General features: G+C 43.7%; 1 protein-coding gene across 1 annotated transcript in view; it reads left to right on the top strand.

Annotated features, from left to right (window-relative positions):
* DEPTOR (DEP domain containing MTOR interacting protein) overlaps positions 1 to 27186 on the top strand; it is a 71906-nt gene that overhangs the window by 41737 nt on the left and 2983 nt on the right. The window contains exons 5-8 of the mRNA XM_009905776.2: positions 3624 to 3809; positions 4444 to 4578; positions 7360 to 7430; positions 8039 to 8143. Coding sequence (XP_009904078.1) covers positions 3624 to 3809; positions 4444 to 4578; positions 7360 to 7430; positions 8039 to 8143 — 497 coding nt within the window. The remainder of the gene's footprint in view (positions 1 to 3623; positions 3810 to 4443; positions 4579 to 7359; positions 7431 to 8038; positions 8144 to 27186) is intronic.

Below are 27186 nucleotides of genomic sequence, written 5' to 3'. Positions count from 1 at the left end.
CTGGGCAGCCCATTCCAATGGGCAATCACTCTTTCTGGGAAGAATTTCTTCCTAACATCCAGCCTAAACCTCCCCTGCATAGCTTGAGACTGTGTCCTCTTGTTCTGGTGCTGGTTGCCTGGGAGAAGAGACCAACCCCCACCTGTCTACAACCTCCCTTCAGGTAGTTGTAGACAGCAATAAGGTCTCCCCTGAGCCTCCTCTTCTCCAGACTGTAATAAACCTACTTGTCATAAGCATTGTGGCTTCAAACCCTTTCTTGTGCAAACCATATACAAATATTCCACAACATCCAGCCATTGGTCTTACCCTTTCTGCTTGTATTCATTTTATATGTAAAAATTCACTCTCCCATGGACTAAAACAGTTACAGCAGGGATGAGTTATTTCAGTGTAAGATCTAAGCTATGTTGTTGTAATTATCTAAATATTACAACATTTGGGTCAAAACAAGTCAAGTATGTTCAGTGTCTTGGGATAAAAAGTTTATATTACCTAGTTTCATGGCCAGTAATTATTCTAGACTTTCAGAGCAGTTTGTGATGTCTGCAACAGGAGCATGTGTCCATCTCTGATTATCATCATTTCTGAAGGCTGGAAGAGCACTTCAGTTAATGATGCAAACAGAACAGAATAGTTTTAATTGAAAACTGCAGTGCCATAATATTTAACTCAAATCAGAATCCATACTAATATTTCTTATATTACAAACTTGGCAACAGCAATCCTACTTCCAAAGGGAGTATTTGTGGGGCCCTTTTTCCTTTAACATCATGGACCTGCTGGAGTGAGTTCAGAGGAGGGCCGTGCAGATGATTAGAGGGCTGGAGCACCTCTCCTTTGAGGACAGGCTGAGAGAGTTGGAATTTCCCAGCTTCAAGAACAGAAGGCTCAGAGGAGACCTTATTGCAGTCTTTCAGTACTTAAAGGGGGCCTGTGAGAAAGATAGGGACAATCTTTGTTAGCAGAGCCTGTTGTGACAGGACAAACATGTTTAAACTAAAAGAGAGTGGATTTAGTCTGGACCTAAGGAAGAATTTTTTTGCAGTTTGGCCAGAGAAGTTTTGTATTCCCTCTCCCTGGAAGTGTTCAAGGCCAGATTGGATGGGACTTTGAGCAACCTTGTCTAGTGGAAGGTGTCCCTGCCCATGGCAGAGGGGTTTGGAACTGGGTGATTTTTAAGTCCTTTCCAACCCAAACTTTTCTTTGCTTCTGTGGATCTCAGCAGCACACTGATTATGTAGGACTTGTGGTTTTACCTTTCAGGGAACTCTTCAAGATGTCATTATGAAAAGAAGGGGTTTTTTTTTGCTATTTTTATCTGGTTATTCTAGTAATGTTCTAAGATATTACTAGATACTCTGTCAGTGATCTTAAAATAAGACTGGTATCTGCAAACACCTACATCTCAACTCTGTCTCTGATAGCAAGTCCTATGTGGATCTTGTGGATGTGTAATGGTATTGCATACTCTGTGTATCCAAAATGAGGAGCACAGCAGCAGTGTGTGCCTGCAGTAACTGGTGTGTTTGAACACAGTAACAAATTGGCTTGCAACGTTAAATTTGACTTGGCAAAGCCATTTTGCTCAAGGAGGATGAGTATGCCTGATTGGAGGAAACAACAGGTTCAGCACCAAAGTGAAGCAGAGAAAAGCCAAGTGGCACTGGCTTTTCTGAAGCTCTTCAGCAGAACCAGGTAGCAGGGGGCTTTTGTATAGGTGGTACTTGAAACGTCACAGTTTGTCTGACTGGCATGACCTTTCTGCTTTAATCATGTAGAAAAGGTAGAGGCTCAAAACTCTGCCTGTTTTGAAACCTCTAAGAAATGCCTTACAGCCTGCACCATGCTGCAGGACTCTGAGGCAGATGGCTTGCACGGCAGCTCAGGCACAAGCATGTGCAGTTCAGAGAGCTCTTCTGTCCTCATTATTCCTTGTGTCCCAAAGGCAAAAGCCCATTTGAACAGATAGTGTCCTCTCTCTGCCAGTGGCCCAGGCAGAGAAGAGACATGCTTCTGTGCAAGATGCACATATGGTCTGACCACATATGGCAGTTCTTTATCCATATGGAGGGCTGTGCCCTGGGGATCACATCTGGGACTGGCGTCTTCTTTATTCTCTGAATGACTTGGCATCCCTGGCATGAGTGAAGACCAAGGCAAAAAATCAGTGTCTGAAGTAGGGAGGCTGAAGCCAAGTGACTGAGTCATGTACTTGAAGACTCGACTGACATATATCATGCATATATAACATATCTATGTTGTTGTTTACACTTTACATATAAATATGTCAAACCCACCAGTTCTTGTGATTCAGTATTGGAAGAAATGCAATTTATAGCCCAGGTAAATTCGGAATCTAGATCCTCTGTGGAAAAGATAACTGTGGGAGATCATTTCTTTGGAATGTGATCACAGGAGGTAGGCGAAGCTGGAGAAAACAGCCAAAACACATACTGCATCTGTTTAATACACTGCAGCACTGATGCAGGGAGTACTCCAGAGGGCTGTTCTGTGATCAGGCCCTGAAGGAGTCCGAGCACTTTTGAGATCTGGCACAGCGCTCCCTCCAACTGCTGCAATTTTTACTACTGCCAAGATGTGGCATCCATGGCAGTGAACATGCAGAGATTATGGAGATGCTACAGCATGTGGGGAGGTTCAGCACCAGCAACCTGGGATTTGCTCTCAATGTCAAAACAGGTTGTAATTAAGACCTCTCTTCATTATGTAAGAAATTATTTTTGGCTGAGTGCCTGTTCCGAAACCTTGCGTATCCGTGTGAAGCCGGGGAAGTGGCCTGCAGGAAGTGTCTGGGACACACTGTCTGTGATGAACAAGAGAAAGGAAATACATAGGTCTTGATTCATTGCTGCTCTGTAGCTCCAAACAAGGTAGTTAAGCCACAGTTCCCAGAGTCTGCCCCACACTTAGGAGTTTGATGTAAAGAGCTAAGCCTGGTCTGTAGTGACCACCAGCAGCAAACGGCATACAGAGCAAGCATGTGTGGAGACAGATCATTATGTGACCTGTCATGGAAAGATAAGCATACCCATTTCCACTTGACAGCACAAAATGTTTGTCATTAGTGAAGGTAGTGGAAAAGATTCATCTCAGCAATGGCCACTCAAGTTCCTACTTTATTATTAACGCTACAAAAGCACTTATATTGAAGTGTGAAGCTAACCACATTCCTCCTTTTGCTGAGTCTGCAGAACTCTGGGTGCAAGAATATTGGGTAGGGACTTTTTAGGGTGTTGGGTAGTGATAGGACTAGGGGGAATGGATCCAAGCTAGAGGAGGGTAGATTTAGATTAGATGTTAGAAAGTCCTTTACCTGTGAAGGATGGTGAGACACTGGAATAGGTGGCCCAGGGAGGTGGTAGAAGCCCCATCCCTGGAGGGTTTTAAGGCCAGGCTGTGGCTCTGGGCAACTTGATCTAGTGGAAAGTGTCCCTGCCTGTGGCAGGGGGAGGTTGGAACTAGATGATCCTTGAGGTCCCTTCCAACCCTGGCAGTTCTGTGATTCTTACACCAAGGTGTGTGGTGCACACCTTGTAGACAGGTATGCTGTAATACTGATCCTACCAGGCATAGACTTCCTGTCCATTTCTTTTTCCTAGTGTCCAACAAGCACCATTTTATGGACAATGACTTGCTCTACCAGTGCAGAATGAATTTCCGTCGGCGGCGGCGATTAATGGAGCTGCTCACTGAGAAGTCTCGCTTGATGCCAGAAAGCCATGACAGCCCCTTCTGCCTGCGCAAGCAGAACCATGACAACAGAAAACACACCAGTTTCCTCTCAGGTGAGTCATTAAAAATTCTGCTGTCTGTAACGTGACTCCATGGGGCGTTCAAAGATTGGTTTGGGGCAAGGGGTTTCAGGGTTTGTTTGAAAGACAAAAAAACCAAAGATTTGGTATCATGTGCTCCTCTTTGTAGGGGTTGCCCATGCACTCAGTTTACCAAATCTTCAGCTCCCTAGGGTGATTTTGTATCTGTAACAACAGCATGCTGATGAAAATTTGATGTCCATGAACAAAGAGAACTAGTTAAAATGTCCCAAGCCTGAAGTAATTTGTCATATATTCTATACAGAATTTTTGAGAGGAGGAAAAGTGAGGGTAAGAGATGCAGCAGTGTTTGCTGTACAGTTAAGAACTGGTTAAGAACTTACAACATAAATGTAAAGGACAACAAAAACTAGAAAAACCTACATTGGAATGGCTCCTAGAAGACACTGCAGTGGAAGCAGTTCAGCCATTGTGTTAGCTACAGCATTACACTCAGGCAGTGACTCTTCTAGCTATGTAGAGCACACTAACCCTTTCCCAGTGTTGTAAGTGAAGGCATGGCTCACTGCTTTTAAGGAAACCAGGGAAGTGTGTTTAATAATTGATGCCAATTCCCTTTCTCTCTGTGTGTTCCTTCTGTTTGTAGTGAGTCCCACCAAGGAGATAAAAATCGTGTCAGCAGTACGGAGAAGCAGCATGAGTAGCTGTGGCAGCAGCGGGTACTTCAGCAGCAGCCCAACACTCAGCAGCAGTCCACCCGTGCTCTGCAACCCCAAGTCTGGTGAGCATCAGTGTTGCTTACGATGCACAGGAGACAGGGAGCAGACACGTGCCAAGAAGGCGACATGAGGAATGCCTGGCATCGCACTGAAGTTTATCTTCCCAAGGACACAGTAAAAAATTCACAGTGTCACAGGTTTTGTAGGCCAGAGGAGACTATTATCATCCTCTAGCCTGATGTCCTGCTGAACACAAGCCAGACGCCTGCCTCCAATAATCTCTGCATCAAGCTCATAATTGTGGTTTGAACTGCAGTTTATCTCTTAGGAGGACCTGCAGTCAGAGGCCCAGATTTGTCTCTTCATTGCCAAATCTCCTCTGAGAGACATTCCTCTGGTGCAAGTCAGAGGAGAGTTTAACTATCCAGTGGCTGCTATGAAATAATACAACTCAGAAAACAACAGCCTCTGTAAAAAGGGACAGCATTGTTTCAGTGTGTCTGGAACCATTTTAATGTTTTTGTTTGTTTAGGTCTTACACTGCTCTGTTTAGGAAGGTAAAAGCAGTGTTGAAGGTTGTTTTCTATTTAAAAGGATATCCTATCTTACACCAGTTAAACACACCCATTCTTCTACAATTCACTTAGAACTATTTCTTACTGTACAACTGGGAAGGGGAAAACAGACCAGGATAAGTATTGTTTCAGCCTCCCTGTTTCCCTCAGAATCAGTGCTGAACATCAAAGCCCTTTGTGCTCATTATTATTTCAAATTTACCGGGCCTCTGCCAATGGTGTGGGGGTGTTGTGCAGGGGGGAAGGCTTCAATGGCTATGTGTAAGCTTTACTTTCAAAGGGTTGCTGGCATTTGAATTGTTTACGAGAGAGTGCCTCAAGCACTGTGTGAATCCTGTATAAGACATTGACAGTTGCCCCCCCGGAGATGAGTGCATTTCATTCCTGCCATGCAGAGTGGCCATCAGAAAGAGAGGCATAGTTACAGGGATATTTTCTTTCTCTTTCCTTTTAGTACATTTCTTTCCCTCTCCTTAGACTCTACTGGGATTTCAGTATGAGGCATTAAGTTAAAATAATTAGAAGGACTCACTAGGATTGCATGTCCAAAAGCCAAATCCCCCTACACCAGACCTCCTGTCCAGCCTAGGGGAATGCTCTCCATGCTTGTGCTTGCATTTTTGGAGTATGATACTGTGGGGCATTGGGCACCAACCTCCATTATATACAGTGGGTTTGTCTCTGTATGAAGACTGGCACAATGTCATGTTTTGGCAGAGTACCTCTCAGAGGTACTCTGAAAGGTTTTGAAAGGCTGGTGAGAGGCCTTGAGCACAAGCCCTATGAGGAGAGGCTGAGGGAGCTGGGATTGGTTAGCCTGGAGAAGAGAAGGATCAGGGGTGACCTCATTGCCCTCTACAACTACCTGAAAGCAGCAATGTAGAGTAATTTGTCCCATAGCAAAGTACACAGCCTCTGACTGAGGTTAACAGGAGGCTGGCAGATGTAAATGTCACGGAAGAATTCTTAATCCTCTGCTCGACTGTAAGGTGATTTGGGCTTTTTCACTAAGAGTTTCCTGGTATCCAGACCCAGTGCATGTCTGTGATCTGTGTGCTAATAAACACAAGGCAGAGTTATAGTTACTGTCAGAGGACTTCTCATGCAGGCAAACAGTTAAAAAACACCCAGGTCATGGCTTGACCAGTCATGTAGAAAAGAGGCATCAGACAAAAAGAGTTCTGGAGATAGAATGAAGGGAAGCATACAAGGGGTCCTGTGCAGATGATTCACCTGATTCTGACATGAGGAATGATAATAATTATTGAGGGGTTTTTTTACATTGACCAGGCAAGCTCTCAAAAGTGTAACTGACAGTTTGTCAAAATCCGTGGGGAAACAAACAAGAAAGATAGAGTTTCATATGTTAGAATTCTCCCTGCTCCCATGAATGCCATCGAGAAACTCATGAATGTCTTCTAATACCATCTGCGGGAAATTTTATCTTCCACCTGTGCCTGAAAAGGCAGACATCATCAAAATTATTTATCACTGAAAGACAAGCAGCTGTGATTTTGGAGGTGAAACAGGCTAACCTGCAGAACCACATATGTCTTTTCATTGTTCTCCATTTTGTGAAGCATTTACAGACAGATAAATAATAGCACACGGACTGGTGTCCATTTGATTTGGCAGAACTGTGTATTCACTTTGTTTTTTCCAGGGGAAAATTATCCCAAAGCATAGCAAGGCAATGGAGAATCACCTACAGAAACTCACTGGTATTTCATGTAAAATCCCAGCCAGCTATTGGTTGCTGAAGTTGTCCCTGGATTAAATGGGATTCAATGTCTCTGCCTACAATTTCCAAAATCTCTTTGTTGGGATAATTCCTTACTCAAGCAGAATTTTCTTCTTAATTCTGTGATTCAAACCCGACTCCCATGAAATGCAGAGAGCTCCCAACATGCACAGAACGAGCCAGGAGGAAAAGCTGCTCTGTGTCAGGGAGGTTGGTCACTCTTTTCAACACTGGACACCGGAACCTCCACTTCTGATGTTTGTGATAGTGTTTAATGGACCTTGATTGCAGACAACAAAGTAGGTTGGCTAAACACCCTGATTTTTCCAAAGCTCTCAGCATTTGTACTCAGAGCTGTTCTGCTGTCTTCTCTTTGCTTCATTTAGTACTTTGAAGCAAGTCTGCAAGAACTGAAGGACTGTGTGGGAAGTGGGACCAAAAAGATGTGTATCAAAACTGTATCTTATTTCTTAGGAGAAACTCCAGGGGAGTGTTTATATTGAATATTCACTTCTGTATCTCCACAGTATTAAAGAGACCTGTGACTGCTGACGAGCTCTTGATGCCTGGAGCCCCATACGTAAGAAAAACTTTTACGGTATGTCTCCAGTGCTTTTCTTTCTTTCCTGCATTGTGGTATTCATAAAGTAAACAGACATTTTCTGATGGGATAATTAGAGCTTATTTGCATTTGCTAATCTATGTACTTTAAAATCCCACACTGTTATCAGTACTTCCACACATTTTGGGTCTGATTCTGCGTTTGTTTATCCTGTCGTTATGCCAGTGTAGTACTGCTGATTTAAATGGAGTGTAAAATTGCATAAAGCTAGTAACATTTGTATTGCAGGAGCTCATCTACACCTTGAACTCCTGGTAATACTTACTCTGCAGAAGTGGGTTACCCACCCAAACTGAAGGTTTCTGCCTAGGTTTTTCTTGACTCTGATGGGTCAGAGATTTTGATTCATACTCACTATTAGAGGAAGCCTTTTTTGAATCTAGTCACTTTTGACTTCAACAGAAAATATTTATTAAAACCAAGAAGAATCACTTGAACACAGCCTTTCCCATAAGTGATACAGCAACCTGCACACAATGTCCTTTACTACGTGTTGGACATGCAACCTGAACTATTTAAATGTTAGCCCCTTGAATTTCACAGAGCTGCTCAAAGGTGATCAAGGCAATTTTTTCTCTTTCCAGATTGTTGGTGATGCAGTGGGCTGGGGCTTTGTGGTGCGAGGGAGCAAGCCCTGCCACATCCAGGCTGTGGACCCCAGCGGGCCAGCAGCTGCAGCTGGGATGAAGGTAGGTTTTCAAAACAGGATGATCTAGCAGGGGTATTTGTGCTGTTCCTTGGAGGTCTTGGGTTGCCTGTACTTGAGGAGAGAGAGGTCCTTTTGTTTCCAGGTTTGAGTATCTTCGTCTCATTTTCAGGTGTTTGTGCACAGTGAGTTGTTGGGGTTTTATTGTTTGACTGGTTTTGGTGATGGTGGCATTTTGGAGTTTTTATGGGTTATTTTCACCATTTTCCAGTTCTGCACAAAAAACCCAAACAGCTTTCCTCTTTACTTTGGAATTTATGTGGTTGCTTGTATGCAGCTTCTGGACTTTGTCTATGTAGAAAGAGGCAAAGTCAGACATCCCTACTGAAAGTGAAGCTAGCATAACCCATTGTTCACTGTAAAGCAGTAAGGTTCAAGACATTTTGGAAAGAGGAATGTAATGATACTTTCATATATCCTAAAGAGCTGAAATAGTTTCATATGTGGTTTAGGAATAAGTAAATACAAATTCCATGCCAAGGCTTTTGTACTGCTAATGCAGAGCCCATTGACTTACCTGCAGACTTGGATCACATCCTGCATGTATCTGAATTAATCACTGTCATGTACAGGGGTAAAAATAGAAGCAAAGCATTATGCCAAATACAGATAAAAGCAAGAAAAGGAAACTAGCTGGTACACCTGCTCCAATGGCCAGGCTGGGCCAGGCACACAGAATAAATTATCAGTTTATGTCGTGTTTTATTTTATGGTAACAACACAGCTGAAGGTTTCGGATGTACTCCACATGTGGCCCAGTTCTCCTGCCTCCTAACTTGTCTCCTTTTCTGTGGTGGTTTTGGGGGATGGGATTTCAACCCACCACATTTTGCTATCACAGTCACCCCAGCTGTCTCTCACCCATATATTCAGGCTCACCAAGCTGGAGGCACGGAAGATGCTGCCACAATCCCAGGCGTGCACATTGTGCCCATTGCATGGTGCCAGACCTGCCATGGCACTCTCCTTAGCAACTGCACTCAGGGCTTTCTTCTCCTCAACTGCTGGGTTTTTTATAAATGAAACCTGCAAGAACATACTGTCTTGGAAACATTTACTTTTTTTTTTGAGTGTGGGCAGGCAAAAAAAACCCCTGGGAGAGGGAATGGCAGCTGCAGAGCCTGTTGGTGCATGCAGCACCCTGACACATCCTGCTGGCAAACAGCTTGAGTCCTGAGGGAGCTGGAATTTTTTATGTGTTTTATACAATACCTAAATATAATACACAGCTACATTTTTTTTAATATGAGGAGTATAATTTTCAAAGAGTGATTCTGCCTAAAATTTAAAGCAATTAAATTTAAAAATAATGGATTTATTCTTGTGTGTGTTGTAGATCCTGAACGTGGGAGTCTAGTATTTCATAGCATCTTTAAGTCTCTTAGTATAGCAGCTAGCAGTAAAGTAGATCTGTTCTGAAGCTTGACTTGTGAAAATAACACTGCTGTTACATGTATAATCTTAGAGATTTCACTTCTGCACTCAGCAGCTTAGTGCTGAATGTAGTGGGGCTTTGGTTTGTTTTTACTTTTGGCTTCATGCTGGCAGCCTGTGTGACTACACACTAGGACGTTTCAGTTAAGCTGGGTTCTTTATTTCACCTCTGAAACTGGTTTTATGTACCAAGTTATGTCCCCATCCTTCTCACTCACTATGTGTTCATGTACACTGATGAGGTTCCAGACCTTTACCTGAACCATTTGAGGCTTAAGTGCCCAGTTCTGGGCCCCTGATTTTAAGAAGGACATTGAGACTCTTGAACGTGTCCAGAGAAGGGCAGTGAGGCTGGGGAGAGGCCTCAAGCACAAGCCCTACAAGGAGAGGCTGGAGGAGCTGGGATTGTTCAGCCTGGAGAAGAGGAGGCTCAGGGGAGACCTTATTGCTGTCTACAACTACCTGAAGGGAGGTTGTAGCCAGGACAGGGTTGGTCTCTTCTCCCAGGCAACCAGCACCAGAACAAGAGGATGCAGTCTCAAGCTGCACCAGGGGAAGTTTAGGCTTGAGGTGAGGAGAAAGTTCTTCCCAGAGAGAGCTGTTAGCTGTTGGAATGTGCTGCCCAGGGAGGTGGTGGAGTCACTGTCCTTGGAGGTGTTCAAGAGGGGATTAGACATGGCACTTGGTGCCATGGTCTAGTAGTCATGAGGTGTTGGGTGACAGGTTGGACTTGATGATCTTTGAGGTCTTTTCCAACTTTATTGATTCTGTGATTCTAAGAATGTAAAATAGTCCACAAAAACGGGGAAGCAAACAGCACTGTAGACAGTAAAACTGGGAGAGTCTGCCTTGAATTTGTCTAAAGGACAGAACTGATTGTTTGCAAAGGTGCTATCCTTATATAAAATTGCTTTTCAGAGCAGAATTTCACACAAACCATTAGGACCATATGTTAGAGGCATCCCTGTCTAGACACTAAAGTTGTTGCCCCATTTTCAGAAACAACGCATAGCTTTAGCCCTTGGTGAAGAAATGGCAGTTTTCTTTGCAAATAAGGGGTTTTGCTGAGGTGTTCCCATGACAATAGGTATGTAAATTACAGTGCAGGGTTTGACATTTTAAAAAATCTATGTCACTTAATCCATCTGCTTACAGAACTCTTCAATCTGGCACATTTGAAAGAATCATATGACAGGCTTCAGATGACAGTTCCTTGAAAATAAATCTTCCTCTGTGTGGAAGCAGCAGGAGGGGCACTTTGAAAATAGATTATTGGGCCCAGTAACTTCTGGTGGGTTGGTGCAAGAGGCTTTTGTCTGCTGGTGTTGCTTTGAGCACTACACCAAAGAAGCGCTAACAAGGAAAGCTGGCGATGATGAAAAGGGCAAGAATTTGAAGAAGAGCCAAGACTCGGCGTTGCAGTTTGTAGAAAAGTTCTTGGCAGTAGCATCAGGGTTTTTCCTGCTAAGGAGAGCTATCCAGTGTAATCATTTTTGGAAGTGTCTTTATTTGCAGAGCTTGTGATTTTGCACTTCTCCCTCTCGGAGAGCACTGTATTCCTGTCTCTGCATTACACTGGGCAAGTTGCTGGAGAGCCGCTGCCTACAGTCTCATTGTGCACTTAAAACTCTACCATCTATTATATGAAGCAGTAAACATTACAGGCTCAGCCTACCTGAAGCACTGTGGTGGCTTGTTTTGAGTTTGGCATTTGCTGGACTCCTGGCCTGCTCCAAAGGACTGTGAATTGCAGTTTGGGTAGAAATCTCAATGAGCATGGAGCAGATCTCTGACCACACACCGGGGCTGTGTGATGGACGCAGTACTGGATGGCTGGGACACACAGGTCTCTGCCACACGTGTGCCTTTGCAGGGCAGCACTTACTGTCTCCTTATACATCCCATCCTCTTCTAAGGGAATATTCAGTTTAAGAAAATGCCTACTTAGTGTGGTCTGCTGAAGAGGTGTGAGAGGGTGTTGTGTTTTTTGGCTTTAAGTCGTGATACTTCTGGGGCTGATAAATAGGATTACCATTTACAACCTGAGGTTTCAAGTATGAAGCTGAGCAAATCATTTAATAAAGATCTTGTCTATTAGCTTGATTAAAGTATTTTTGGAGCTGCTCTGTTGAAGTGTGTTGCCTGTGAGAGCGCTGCGAAGAGCATGGTTGCTGTAAGCGCATTAAGGAGCAGGAGCTGGAGGCAATGCAGGGCTGTGAAAGGAGGCAGTGTTGCTGTATGTCCTTCTGAGTTATTTGCAGCTCTGTTTTGCTGTCTGCTGTCGTCAGCAGTAGAAGACAGGAACAGCAGGATTTTGAAGTTCCTGGGTTGCTCTGGTATTCATGATTGACTGGCTGCAAAATATGGGTTGTATCTGTGGACTAAAATGCTAAATATTGCCAGTTGTCAGGAAAGCTACTTTCCCCCTTTGTTCCATGTTTTATTCTGTAAGTTAATTTCTGGTTGTTAAGTATTCTTTGAGGTGTTATACAACTTGACTTCAAAAGACTGACTTAAATGATGCATCACGTGTTGTTATTTAGTGTTATGTCACTGCAACAGATTGTGACAAAGCGAGCAGACCTAGCTTACTGTGAGGCTTATGAAAGAGAGGAACTAATCAATCATTTTGCTGATTACCTGTCCTTTGCTTCAGGTGGAGAAATCAGTGCCTAGCTCTAACCTTTGACTAATCCTAACGTGTATCTCATTCCTTAAATTGATTTTGCACAAATTGCTATTTATAGGTGTTACTTAAGGTCCTTGTATCATACAAATTTTCAATGGCCACTCAAGCTTTGTTATCATGTCCCAGTTCTTCATTCTGTTTAGTAGCAGGGAGTTTAAGGCACCACATAAGGTCACTGGTAACAGCCACTTCTGCTTCAAGCTCTGCTTGAGGAGTACGATGTATATAGCCAGGACTGTTTGCAGTGGGGTTCTGCTTTCCATTTGATCTTTAGAAGCTGCCATGGGAAGGAGGTCAACCTCATAAATTTTTTGCCTGTGCTGTCATCTTCTGCATTCATAAATGATTATTTCAGGTCCAGGTTCTCAAATTATTTCACCAGCTGAGTAAGAGCCAAATCTCCAGTGTAATTGAGTAACTACTATCTCATGGAGCAGATTGCTGTCAGGTTCATCAAGGTCATGAAGCTCAGCCTCCCTGCAATAAGAGAAATGTAGGTAGAATCTGACTAGTCCAAAGAGTTAAATACTACTACAATAGCAAAATACTGCAGGCTTTTTACATATAGGACTAAAAGCTATGCATTATAAGGTGCCAGGATGGGGGAAAATCAACCCAAACCCATGTGCTATCAGAGCAATTGCCAATGCTTTAGATTTCTGCAAAGGGAAGAGATTCTTGGGAGGTCGAACATACTCCATGCGGCAGAGAAACACAAGTCTCGTTCCATGGTGCTTGCTAATCTGACCTCAAACCTGGTGATTGCTTAACTGATTGACAAGTCAGATCATAGATTTACAACATAGTTTTGGCTGGAAAAGGCCTCTAAGATCATCAGGACCAGCCATTGACTTAACACCACCGTGGCCATTAAACCAGGACCCAAAATGCCATGTCCACACATTTCTTGAACATCTCCAGGGACAGTGATTCCACCACCTCTCTGGGGAAAAATGACCCAGTCTGGAAATGGAAAAGAAAGGAAGGAAGGAAGGAAGGGTGGAAGGAAGGGTTATTCCCCTATGGAAAAAATACCCCATTTATGTCCGTGGCCAGTCTCCAGTGTTTGATAGGATAGGGGGAAAAGCAGAGAAGCTTGGACCACATGTGTGAGAAACTTCCTTTTAACTCCTACAGGCAGCCTAAAGGGACTCCAACCCTTTAAAATACTGACGCTTCAGTGGTAATTGAAGATATCTGAAGGGTGCTTTCACTGTTTCAGGTGACTGAGCTTTAAATGAGGAGGTGAAGTAGCTTTGGATAAATACTTACACTGTGCACTAGCATATGGTGTTGTTGAAGCAGATGCAATTCAATCTTAGAATTTTTATCTCATACCTACATGTCACTGGTTGTATAAAAGCATAAATTGCACAAGTTGCCATCTGCTTTCAATTAGGGCATGAAAACACTGTGGCAGGTTGGTGTTTTCCTTTAGCTGTGTTATCAGCTCACTGCTGCATTTGGTAATCACATTGGAGTGAATTCAGAAGGAATGTATTTGGTAATGTGAACACTCAAAAAAAAGTTGCTGATGAACTGCTTTTGTAGCATGTCCATAAATAGAGAAGCAGTAGAGTTAAGTGTGCATGGCACTGTATGCGATGAATGCCTCTACTGTAGGGCTTGAATATAAATGGATATCTGTTCCAAACATGTCTCTTCATGTGAATGCCTACTTTTCTGTTAGTATTTAGTTATAAACTATCGTATAAAGACCCATTTTCTTTCACAGACATGTGAAAACTGTAATCAAGCACCTGTGACTTCAGCAAAACTTCATGTTAAGAAACCAAATCTGATATTTTGGTATAAAATCAAAGCTTGTTTTGCAAAAACAGAGAAAATTCAAAGAAGTTTTAGTTGAGGCTTTCACTTTATGCAGCTCTAACCAGAACCTCAGATTTTATGTGCAAGTAAAGAACCTGAAAGAAGATTGTAGACAGGTGGGGGTTGGTCTCTTCTCCCAAGCAACTAGTGGCAGAACAAGAGGACACAGTCTCTGGCTGCACCAGGGGAAGTTTAGACTCGAGGTGAGGAGAAAGTTCTTCACAGAAAGAGTAATTTGTCATTGGAATGTGCTGCCCAGGGAGGTGGCGGAGTCCCTGTCCCTGGAGGTGTTCAAAAAAAGGATTGGACATGGCACTTGAAGCCATGGTTTACTTGTCATGAGGTGTTAGGTAGTAAGTTGGACTTGATCTGAGGTCTTTTCCAACCTGGTTGATTCTGTGCTTCTACCCATTGCAGAAACTGGCGAGTGAGTTGAATAGGATAGCCTAATATTAGCCTTGAACATCTTGTAAGTCATGTTCAAGAAGAGCACATTGTCACATTAGGATGTGTTAACAGTTTGGATGTTTTTGTTTGTTTGTTTGGGTTTTGTTTATTTAATCTTTAGTAGAAATCTTTCTGAAAGACTCTAAAGGGAAATTTAAGGTGGCAGTGTTAGACAGCAGCATGATGATTCAGCTGAAGCTGAGATTAAATATTTGTGAATGTGAAAATGATCATTTCTGCTGTTGACATGGAAAATGGATTAGTGGTTGATAGCTCTTGACAATTGTTTAGCAGCAGGTACAACATTCACCAGGGTTTCCCAGTCCACGTGTGAATCTCTATCTGGGTGTTCCTACTCTGTGCCTGCCTTCTGGTTTTGGTCTGTGGTCATCATTTGCTCAAGGACTGTGCTGATGAGCTGTGGTGATGCCTGTGTAACTGTCCTAGAGCTTACATTTCCCGTGGGTGTTTTTAATTAATGTCAGCTGAGTAGTTCCCAACATTTTTGGGCTGAGCCCTGATACAATTTATCAACTGGTTGGACCTACCTTAAACCCCTGTTACTCTGTACTGGGATTGCCAGCGCAGGCTCCACTGATTTTCAAACTTCACTTCCTACAAATGTCCTCCTTCTAAGCTATCCTCCTTCCCATTCTGATGAGAGATTTGTGTCTGTATTAACTCCAAATGCTTTGTGACATACCACCCTGTCATCTCTGCCTCGGTTGTAACTGCTGTGGAGGCAGAGACTTTCTGTTTCCACTGATACCATATTCCAGTCTCTGCTAATCTTTATTAAAAATTTCCTCTCTTCTGCTTGTTTTAATAAATCATCAGACTCTTAGGTGTGACATTCTGGTTCTTCTAAAACCATGAGAAAGTTCCTGTCATCTCAGACAGGTCAGAATTGCATCCGACATTTCTGCTTCTTTTGGTGCATCTCCATTTCTGCTTACTTCCTTGGTTTGCCTTTCCTCTTTCAACATAGAGTTGTTTAAGGATCAGTTTGTTTTGAAGACCTCTCTTCTGAGGCCATAGTACTTCTGTTGTTATTTTGGATGGTTAGGTAAACTCCATCCTTGTGCAGATGCCCTTGAGTGCACAGATATCGCCGAGCAGATGAGGCGTGGGACTGCACTCATTTCAATGGACCGTGGGCTCCTGGTTTTCGGAGTCAGTAGGCATAAAATCACCTCAAAAACCCCCAGCCAGCTTTATACTGGACTAGAGACTAGGTGCTTGCTCTTGGTGTGAAGTCAGCCTTCTGAAGTATAGAAAATATGGGATAGATCCACTCCATGCAGACAGGCAGCATGGTGCTCAGACTCACTCCAGCAAAAAAAACCCCAGAGTGAAATTCATTTTCTGATTTTCACTCCTGTTTTTGGACAAGACCCATATTAGTCATTACACAGAAGACATTAAGGCAGTGGCAATTCCTTCATAAAATATAAAAGGAGCTTGTTGAGTATAAATTTCACTTTTAACAGTGACTTTCCTTTCCCCCCCCCCTAAACTTCGAGGATAGAGGTTTAGCAAGGTTTTACTTGCTTATCCCAGACCTGATTTTTTGCCTGCAGAGCAGTATTAGCTTTCCAATAACTGATTTTTTTATAAAGACTCTTTTAACAGAGAGGGAGTTTTACTAGGCAATAAAATGACTTTTTTTATTTTCTTTACAACAACTGAAGCCTTATGCAAATACAGAAAGTTTCATAATGCCTCAGAGCTGGGTTTTTTTTCTGAATTCACAGCATTAGAATTCAACTTGTTTTTAGGCCAGTCACCTAAAACGCTGTTGGGCAACAAGCCGCCTGCTACACTGGTGTCTGTACAATGACTTCTTCTCTCTCATCAATAGCAAATACAGTTCAGGGGAAAAAAGAATACTGTCTGCAGGTTCATAATTGGAGATGAGTGTATTTTTTTCGGTGCAGCAGCCCCATTATTTTAATAAAAAGTGGGTGTAAAAGTTCTTTGCAAATGATGTTTTATGGCAGGATAACCCAGATAGCTGAACACCCTGCATTTATGAAAGTGCTTTCTTGATTGTTTCTGAAGTCTTAACAGCTGTAGCCATTCAGAAGGAGAGAAAGCAGTCTTGGTTTCAGCTGCACTGTAAGACAGGGCTGTGCTTGTGTTTTGATAGAGCTTCCAAATTCCAGCCTGGAGATTTAGTGCCAGCTAGAACAGCTGGGACCTTACCCTTGCTCAAGTTTTGTTAGGCTATTGCAGGTCACTCGTAGGCAGTCCAGCTCTCTAACAAGAAGGCTGTCATCTGAAAACTTACCTGGCTGAAATCTTAAAAAGAGTATCCTAAGAATCTATTTTAAAAGACATACTATTAGAGACCAGCACAATAAAACACTGGCATTTTGAACAGCTTTTGCTGTCAATTGAAGATGAAAAACATAATGTATTATTAGGTTTGCAATATCCGTTTCACTTGATGCCTTGAGGGGGGTCGTCAGACGCTGTTGCACTTACAGCATTGTGGTTATGGCAGCTCTCTGCTCCAAGCACTTTGGGGATGCTGCTGCTCCCCAGCTGCCTGCTCTGCAGACCCTTCCCAACACTTCTCCATGTTTTGCCTTGTTGCAGCTCAAGACACAAGCTGATGTCCTTCCATAATACAAGCAGATGATTTGCGACACACGTTGCACTAAAGCCAAGGCTCTGTTTAGCTAGTCAAACACATGGAGAAACAATTGCACTGTTGTCTGTGCAAACAGAGAGCAGCTGTTTGTCTCAAACGGCGCAGTCTGTTCCTGCTCATTACAGTCTTGATACTGGGAGGGTGATGAGGGTTCCTTACCCAGATCTGACTCCCCTTGTAACTCCCTTGTTTGAGCTGGTTTAGGGACTGATTTTAGCTAATATTGTCAACTCTGGTTTAGATATAGACAGACCAGGAAACAAAACAAAACACAACACTAAAAGGTGAAGCCCAGCATAAACAGACATTATTTCTAAGCTAAGACTCTGTGTTCTTCTGTTACTGATGCAGTATTTCACCCAGAGCCACCTTTGGCCATTTGAGTTATTTAACATTTCCAGAGCTGTCCTGTGGTAGGTATCAAACGGTAGTGTACAATAAAAACTCTTAGGAAGCTAAGCATGCAGTCACTGATTTGCTTTCCTGACATGTCCCAGCTCAGTTCAGCTTTACCTGTGGGTATTTCTCACTGGGACTCAGTTAAGTCGGGCATTTTACACACCAATTCCCAATTAGGGTCATGAGAAGCAGTGACCTATATTTCCCTGCTCTGTATTTATGGAAGGTTTGCTTTCAGAGTATTCAGTCCATATGTTATTACCCTCCAGATATCTGCAGATAGCTTTAATTTACCTATGTGAGTAACTCCTCTCTGCCCTGTTGGTGTTTGTCTGACCACTCAGTCAATCTGTGGGAGAAACCAAGACTTGTGTGCAGATCTCAGGGGATATTAGGTCATCTCTTTTCCCTCTCTAATTTGCTCACTCTTTTTGTGGAGTGTGCACAGCAACAGTTTGATTCTATTCCTAGCCAAAAAAAAAGGAAAAGGACTTAAATTCCCAGGAATTCTCATCAGTGGGGTGGGGATCAGGTGCTATCTGAGCCAGTGATAAGGATCATAGGACGTTAGGGGTTGGAAGGGAACTTTGAAGATCGTGAAGTCCAACCCCCCTGCCAGAGCCAGGCCATAGAATCTAGCACAAGTTGCACAGGAACACATCCAGATGGGTCTTGAAAGTCTCCAGTGGAGGAGATTCCACAGCCTCTCTGGGCAGCCTGTTACAGTGCTCTGTGAGCCTCACAGTGAAGAAGTTCCTCCTCATGTTGAGGTGGAACCTCCTGTGCTGGAGTTTATATCTGTTGCCCCTTGTCCTATCACAGGGTGCAACTGAGCAGAGCCTGTCCCCTCCCTCTTGACACCCAACCCTCAGATATTTATAAACATGTATTAAATCCCTTCTCAGTCTTATCCTCTTCAGACTAAAAAGTCCCAGGGCTCTCAGCCCCTCCTCCTTGGGCCGTGCTCCAGTCCCTCAATCATCCTGGTGGTGTCTGCTGGTAGCTATGGAAAAAATTCAGTCTTGGAGAACTTTTTATTTTTGTTAAAACTTGTTATCTTGATCTGAAAAGCACAGATTTTCCTGCCAAGCAAAATGATACTTGTGGAAAGGTGTCATTGTAATGGCCACCATTGTGCTTTATTTGATGAAGCATTGGTGGGTTTGTTCTTTTTGCATGGAGGCAAAGCAAACCATGAGCTGCAGTTGTACATTATGAAAGATCTATGGAAAATCCCCTTCTTTCAGCACCACCTCTCCTTTCCCACCATATCTGCCCCATTTCTCCACTTTTTCCCCTCAAATCCCAGAGCACCTGGGCTCTGTTGGAGTCTCCTCCCACTCCAGGTGTGGCCACTTGGCCCTCCCCACCCACTCCCCTTTTTAATCCCCCCAGGAAAGGCTGGAGCCCCAAGCTGAGCCCATCTGGGCTGGAGGATCCTCCTCTCATTGCTGGTGAGTGCCCATGGTGCACACTGGGTGATGGTGGTGGTGACAACAAAGGCCGGGGGGCCTGGTGGCCCCCCGGTTGTTAGGGCCAGGATTGATGACTACTCCAATATCATCCACGGGTGCTGGCTGGGCCTCCTTACTGGGGCTGAGCTCCTCTGTGTGGTAGCTTGGCTGGTGAGGGTCTTGTCCCTGGCTCTGGAATAGGTGCAGAAATGGTGCTGGTGGCGCAGGAGCTGTTTAGGCAGAGCGGAGGATGTTGTAGTGGGAGCAGGAGCTGCTTTGGGAAGATGAAGCAGGGTGGTGGTAGGGGAACAGGTTTTGTTGTTGCTCCTCCTTGTTTCCCTGCACCCTAGGATAGGGCAGCCCAAGGCAGTAGTGGAGTCCCCCTCCCCTGGAGGGATTGAAAACCTGTGGAGATGTGGTGCTGAGAAACAGGGGTTTAGTGGGGACCTGGCAGTACTGGCTTGGACCAGATGCTCTTAAAGGTCTCTTCAAACCACAACAATTCTGTGTTTCTGTGACTCTTGGGGTGGGACATGAAGCTACTTGGCAGGTGAACCTTCAGGCATCCAAGGAGGGTTGTGCTCAAGAATCATAGGATGTTAGAAGTTGGAAGGGACCTTTAATCACAGACTTTCAGGGGCTGGAAGGGACCCCAAAAGATCATTTAGTCCACCCGCACACCCCACACCCCCCCCCCCCCCAACAGAGCATGATCACCTATCCCAGATTAGTCAGGAACACATCCAGGCAGGTCTTGAACATCTCCAGAGAGGAAGACTCCACAGCCTCCCTGGGCAGCCTGTTCCAGTGTTCTGTCACCCTTACAGAGAAAAAAAATGTCCTCATTTATGTGAAATTTCCTATGCCTCAACTTCCACCCTTATTCCTTGTCCTGTCACTGGCCACCACTGAGCAGAGCCTGGCTCCATGCTCTCAGGACTCAGCTTTTATATAGTAATAAACATAGTTATAAACACTGATGAGGTCACCTCTCGGTCTCCTCTAAGCTAAGGAGCCCTCAGCTCCCTCAGTGTCATCGTGTGGAAGATGCTCCACTCCCTTAATCACCCTGTGGCTCTGTGCTGGACTCTTTCAAGCAGCTCACTGCCTCCTGAACTGAGGGTCCCAGAACTAGACATAATATTCCAGATGTGGCCTCACCAGTGCAGAGTAGAGGGGGAGGAGAACCTCTCTTGACCTACTGGTCACACCCTTTCTAATCCACCCCAGAATGGCATTGGCCTTCCTGGCCACAAGATCACATTGCTGACTCATGGTCATCCTTCCATCCACCAGGACCCCCAGGTCCTGTTCGCCTTCACTGCTCTCCAGCAGGTCCATCCCCAGCCTATACTGGTGCAGGCAGCTGTTCCTTCCCAGGTGCAAGACTTGTTGAAATGAAATAATTTTTGAGGAGGAAACTGAACTAGAGAATCAACAAGGTTGGAAAAGACCTCACAGATCATCAAGGCTTAAGGCTGTTTGAGAATCTATGATTTAATTTATATTGTGTGAGTTATTATGTCTTATATGACATTTTTAAGCTAGAGGAGGGTATATTCAGATTAGACATCTGGAAGAAGTTCTTAGCCATAAGGTTGGTGAGACACTGGAACAGATTGCCCAGGGAGATGGTGGATGCCCCATCCCCAGATGTTTTTAAGGCCAGGCTGGCTATGAGCAACCTGATCTAGTGGAGGGTGTCCCTGCCCATGTCAGGGGGATTGGAACTAGATGATCCTCGAGGTCCCTTCCAACCCTGGCAATTCTGTGATTCTGTAAATACACTTAGTTGTTATTTTAATATTATGCAGCTTTTCTATTATGCAGTTTAATTTCTGATTTATTTTGTTCAGTTAGAGACCAGTAGTTTGGAATACCATAAACTCATCCCCTTTTTAAAAACAAACAAAGTAATATGTAATGAAAACATGTTCTGAACCTCAGACAAACTGTCCATACCATTCTGCAGCCACAGGTCAAGATGGAGAGCCAAAATTGCATGCTTATGTTTGTGATGCTGTAAATGGGGTTAATGTCCTCTGCTGTGCTTTGTACCCACGCTCTGCTGGTACCCGGTTTGTAGCTCACTGGCCGACTTAGCACCGGTGTAAAGACTGAGCAAGAAATGTGTCCCTTTGGAGAGAAAATCTTGTGTTTATGCAAGACCTGGATACTTGCCTACTCCCACACCACCCACGCTCTACAGCCAATTACACAGTTGCTAGAGGTATTTACAGAGCTGAACACACAGCTGCAGTTCTTTCTCTTTCATCCAGTAACCTCAATTATGTAGAAAAGGACATTGCATGATTTTTTAACCTTCTGGTGACATGCAGTAGGTTTTGAACTGAGGTTCCAGCTTTGATTTATCCTAGTAAGACTGCATGAATTCTTATAAATAAAGTAGCTAAAGAATATTAACTGGAAATGTAACTTTAAGGAGCTCTAATTTTTATCTCTTTTCCTGGTTCCAGTGTGACAATCTAAATCTTAGCAGAGTGGGAGTAAATGATTCAGTGCTGCTTCAGTTTGCTTTGATTTAGGTTAGTCTTGGGTCTTAGGCTCTTCTGTATCAGCATGTTCAGCATCTCTGTGGCCTGGGCTCTTTGCTGAGTATGGAATTCTTCTGGTTTATGGCTATGGGTTACTCAGCATAAGTGTGGGTTGTGCTTATAAGAGTGTAAAGGAAGGTGAGATTTGCAACTTCTCTTCTCCATTCCTGTTCTCCTGCCTCAGATTTCTCTGATTGTTCCTTCTACTCTAACATCCATCTTGCCATTCATTTCATTGTGACCTTCAGTTATCTGAAAACTTAACCTGTGCTTTACTGATCTAAATGTAAGCCCCTGCCAGAAATGTTGATTTTTATCTTCATTTCCTTTTCATCTCCCTTTTTGACTCCAACCAGTTATGTGTCTATTGCCTCCTTCCTCCAGCCATGTCAGGCACATCAGGGAACTTACTTTGCCTGGAGACAAGTTCTTTCATGTCTTCATTTTTGCTGGCACAAGATTAAAAGGGCCAAGTGCCAGGCGTTGGCGTAATTTTTCCCTGGAGCCAACAGAAGACGACAGGAACACCTCTTGGGAGTGCAGGCACCAAGTCCTACTACAAACTTTCCTCCTCTTTGGAAGAGGTTTGATACCCGGATCCACGCAGTCCTTTTTGCAGTTCAGGCGTAGGAGATCCCTTTCTGCCAACAGAAAGGGCTGTGGTATCCTGGGTCAGGTTACTGCTCCAGCATTTAATAAACAAGCTTTTTTAAAAACCATGTTTCCTCTAAAAGTAAGATTGGTTCTTTAATCCCCAAGGAGAAGGAAACAGTGTTCTCTGGTGTTGGCACTAAGGGGGCTTGTGTACAAACCTATGGCATGGTGATGATGTGGCAATTGGCTCAAAAAATTTATTCAAGGGATGGAACATCCAGCAGGGCCACTGGTCACTCACTTGTAACTAATCAATTTTAAATGGTAATTGCAATAAGAAATGGAAACAGTGGGCTTTGTTCCTCTGAGACAAAAGAACAGCTTTAGATAGGAGTGTTTACTTTCACTCATTTCTCAGCTCCTTTGTATTTCATATTTCCATTAGATCTAAAAAGTGATACCTTGAGTTCCTTCTGTTAGCTTGAGAGCACAGCAGCACTTGGGAGGCAGGAAGGGGAGCAGTGCTTCTCAGCATTCCCAGAATAGCAAAGGAAATATGTGGGGTGGGAATTCCAGTAGGGGAAATCCCCTTTAAAATCGTAGAAGCTTGGATGTCCCCTTCCTAGGTGAAGGCTAGTTCAGCTGGAAAGTTGTTTCAGATGTTACATTCATGTAGCACTTAGACCTCAAAACTTTGCTGAAACATCAGCAAGACAGCAAAAGCTGAAGCAGATACAGCACCTTGATAAACAAGCAATGGTAAATACTGCATTTTCTTTTGTGCCTTACTTTCATGTTCTCAGTTTCAGCAGTTCAGTACTCTTCACAGGTGAGAGCTGTGGCCATACCACAGGAATCAACCAGTGACTTTTTCAGTCTTCAAACTGGCCTAGAGTTTAAAAAAGTGCCTTTAAGTTGCAAAGATCTTGATTTGTTGGCTGTTCTGCTTGAGCTATCCCCAGGTCACTGATGATTCCAAAAGGTTAATCCTTCAGCCCCAGTTTGCACAGGTGGCTGCAAGGAAGGCTTCTTGCTGACAGCATGGTCTGATACTTAATAGAAGTCAGGATCTGCAGGTATCTTGTGCAGATTAGACAGAGAAAACAGATAGTTTTGCAAACCACACGTGAAGACCCTTTCCTCTGGAAGGAGCTCAGTGAGTTTCTGAATACCATAATGAAACAACAATAAGCTTAAGTGACTCAAACTGGCCAGCTGATCCTTGTCCCTGCAGGATTAGTAGGACGTGGGAGGGGAAAAAAAACCCTCACATTTATTTGTAATGATTGAGGGTAGCTCAAGAACAGAAATGCAAGCAGCCTGCTTCTGTAATGGATTTCATTTTCATATTCATTAGTAAAAAGAAAAGCCAAAGCACTAACACTGGACTTTTGGACACAGTTATATTGCCAATTCTCATTATCAATTTTATGCTGTAAAATTGTCAGAATATACTTTTCTTTAGGCAGCTCTGAAAGAAGTTATGCTTAGCAGCTTTTAGTCCTCAGGAAAACTTCTGAAGAATTTTCCAGGGTTGAAAGTAACTCACTACATTTGCCTGAATTCCTGACTTTAATGCTAACTTTATTAGCATTAAATAAAACAGTAAAAAAAAAACCAGCCCCACACACAAAAAACCCAACAAAAAGACTTCAATTAATACATTCTTTCATGTATTGGGGGAATGGCTTCTCTTAAAGCAAAAATTATCTGTGTGACATTGGCACTGCAGCAGATAAGATGAAAAAATAATAGTTACAGAAGCATGCCCTGGTAATTGTATGTAAATCAGTTTGTGTGCAAATTATGACCAGAGCAAAGGGTTAAACCCTGTCTATCTCATGGTGGATGACTGAGCCAGTTTGCACACAGCTTTCACAACAGTGATACATTTCTGTGCAACCTGCTAGTGACTTCTGAAGTGCTTTACTTACAAAAGGGACCTGCTTTGCACCAGGACCTAGCCTGCTGGCCCTGGCCCAGCTGCGCACTGCCAGAAACCTCTTTTCAGATGTGCCTAGAGTTCAGTGGTGATATCCCAGCTACTTCAGAACAAAAGATTAGTGTGAGGCTGGAACTGACTCTCTAGCTTCATCTTGGTGCAGTTGCCACATACACAGTAACATTCACACCTTCAGTAGAATGAATTGCTGGCAGCGCTTTCAGCATCAGTCTATGATCTTTCCACCTGATGCCAGAGCAGCTTTCGGTACCTGTGAAAAACCTTGCTGTTTGGTTGACCTTGGTACTCCTGGAGAAAACTCAAGTGTGCTCACAGATGTTGTGCTTTGCAGTCTTAGGCCCTGAATGGATCTGTCACTGCCCAGATAGTTGGGTAAGAGATGTGTACTGCTGAAACACAGTCGTCTTAGTGCATCATTGTATCATCTGGCTTTGTATTCAAGGTCTGGTGTATTTGGTAATATTGATTTCTTTGGTACCTATTTCTTCTGTATTTATAGTCTCTTAGAGAAGTTAGTCAAAACCAACAGAGTGGATTCTGGACACTGATCCTGTCACCAAAATATAAATGATAAATGCCTGAGCCTTAATGCACAGCCACTGAAATGAGGCACACACACAATTTGCTGGGCAGCCCCACAACCATTTCCACCCAGGCTGCCCCCTGCTTTTGGGGGGGGAGGAAGGGAAACAAACCACAACAAAAAACTGTAATTATGATCTTATTCTAGCTGTTTGGAGAACTATTATCTGTTGACTTTGCACAGCTGTTAATTGCTTTGCAACCAGTTGCACTCACTGCATGTGTAAAAATAAATCCTTTTTTTAAGGGCTGTCCTGGAGAGCTTTGCAATTGTCACTTGAACCTAATTCTGGTGGTGAGAACTGGCAGCTTTTCCTGAGCTTTCACAGCACCCTTCTAAAACGTGTGCCTAGAAAGGAAAGTGTTAAAGGATTTTTTTTGAAAAAAAATCCATCTATTAAACTGGAGAACAGCCACCTCTCCTTGTGGAGCTGGCCTAAGTCTGTGGTACAAGCAGATCTGAATATCCCAGATCTAGGCTAACTGCCTGTCCTCGTAGCATTCAGACTTATTAAGGTCATCCTGAGGCAGAATGCTAAGCAAGAATTAGTGACAGGCATGCAATGTTTTTGTTCAGTAATTTAGTTTAAGATACGCCCATGCCTGCAGCTGGTCTCTGGCATCTCTCAGGAGAATCCCCTAGTCGTCTTCACCACTGCTTCTGATCAGTTAGCTCGGCCACCCAGCCCCCAGAGAGGAAACTGGGCTTTGGTTTGGCCAGAGAGCAGTTCTCCCAGCAGGAAAATCAGGGGGTGTGGATGTACATCTCCAGGGCAGCTTGGCAAGACCAGGGAAGGGCCAGCAGCCAAAGCTTGCTGTGGAGGGAAGAGCAATAACCAGTGAGGGGGAGGAAGGGCTGTACAGCTCTAAGCATAGCACAAGCCTGATTTTGGCCATTAAGTGTTACAGTAACAACTTTGTAATTCCTCTTCTTGCCATCTTCAGTTTGATGATAAATGACCTGACAAATCCTTGCGAACTTCTTTAAGCACTGTGTTCACAGATCCTTTCTATTCAAATCTAAGTCCAAAGTTGAAGTTTTCCTTTTTTTTTCCTGGAAACACCTGAGTTTGGTTAAACTTTCTGTATGTGCCAGTGAAAACCCACAGGACAGGGGTGCCTCTTCTGCTATTCCTCCTCATGTGGGCTTCTGTATGCCGAGGTGGGAAATTGAAATAGTTAACAGAAATGGTTATTACTGTAACACTTAAATACTTGAAGTCTTTTCATTTCAGTGTTACTTTATTTAACTGTTATTATTTCTGTGGTTTTTTAGATTGCCACATCCTGGCCAACAAAATGGTTGGAATTTATTCTGGGGTTTGTAATTCCTTGCACTTTGAGGGATAAAAATGGATGCTTATCTCCTGTCAAACTCCTCGGAGAGCTATGAGGAAATGAGTAATAAAAGGCTCTTTGAGGCTCTTTTAACTTGAGTTTATTATCTCGGATGGTTACTGATGTGTGGAAACCAACAGAGAATTTTTACATGTTTATAGTTACAGAGCACTTAACAGCTGTAGCAATGAGCCAAGCCCTTGCAGCTTTTTGAGCTTTGTTTTTATAACATTAAATCACAGATTCTGTAAAAGCTTTCTTAAGAGAATTCCTGAGATGATACTATGTGGGTTGATACACTTGGTTGGTCAGGGCTGCTTTGTGGGTACCCACTTGCTTTGATGGTTTTGTAACTCCAAGAGAGCAGTGCACAACGGAGTTTTTTTGGGGGAGCAGGGTTGATGATGGCCAAATGAATGAAACAGTGCTGCATTTCATTTCTCCTTGATGGATGGAAGACTCGGGACACTCAGCATAGTGAATAGCTCAGGACTGTGACAACCTCTCTCCCCTTGTCAGGACTAGAGAACACAGCAAATAGCTGCACATCTTTGTATCCCTGAGGGGGCTGGATTTGGTATTTGCAGGGACTCGGCCCTCAAGAGCCCTGGTCAAGAGATTGCCATGGAGAAAGGTTTCCGCCCCCAGGGTGACAGGCTCTTTATTACCATCTTCTGTTCCTCATGGGTCCTTTCATGCTTTAGAACAAACATCTGCTCTTTGCCTTGCCCTCCTCTATTTCTTTTCTCGTCTGAATTGGCTGCATGTTTTACATCTAATCCTATCCACTGAAAATGGTGAAACTGGTTGCTTGGATCCAGTGCAAAGGGTGGCACAATGGGGACTGTTCTCATCCCATGTGCACTGCTGATGAATAATTACTGCCAAGGGCATACCTTGAAACAAGCATATCAAGAATGCAGACGTGTCAACTCTTGCCTTTTGTGTGAGAAGCATCCAGGTTGCTGTTCACTAGTCTGGTACCTGTACTGTCTGCATTTACACCATTGCAGCCTTGGTGTGAGTGGATGGCTAGTGTAGAAAGTGTTCCTTTGCCAGGGATGTTCCCCAGCCCAGGACGCTCC

Source organism: Dryobates pubescens, chromosome 14, assembly GCF_014839835.1.
Source record: "Dryobates pubescens isolate bDryPub1 chromosome 14, bDryPub1.pri, whole genome shotgun sequence".
Lineage (NCBI taxonomy): Eukaryota > Metazoa > Chordata > Aves > Piciformes > Picidae > Dryobates > Dryobates pubescens.
The sequence above is the reverse complement of the archived record's forward strand: the minus strand, read 5'-3'. Positions and strand labels throughout refer to the sequence as shown.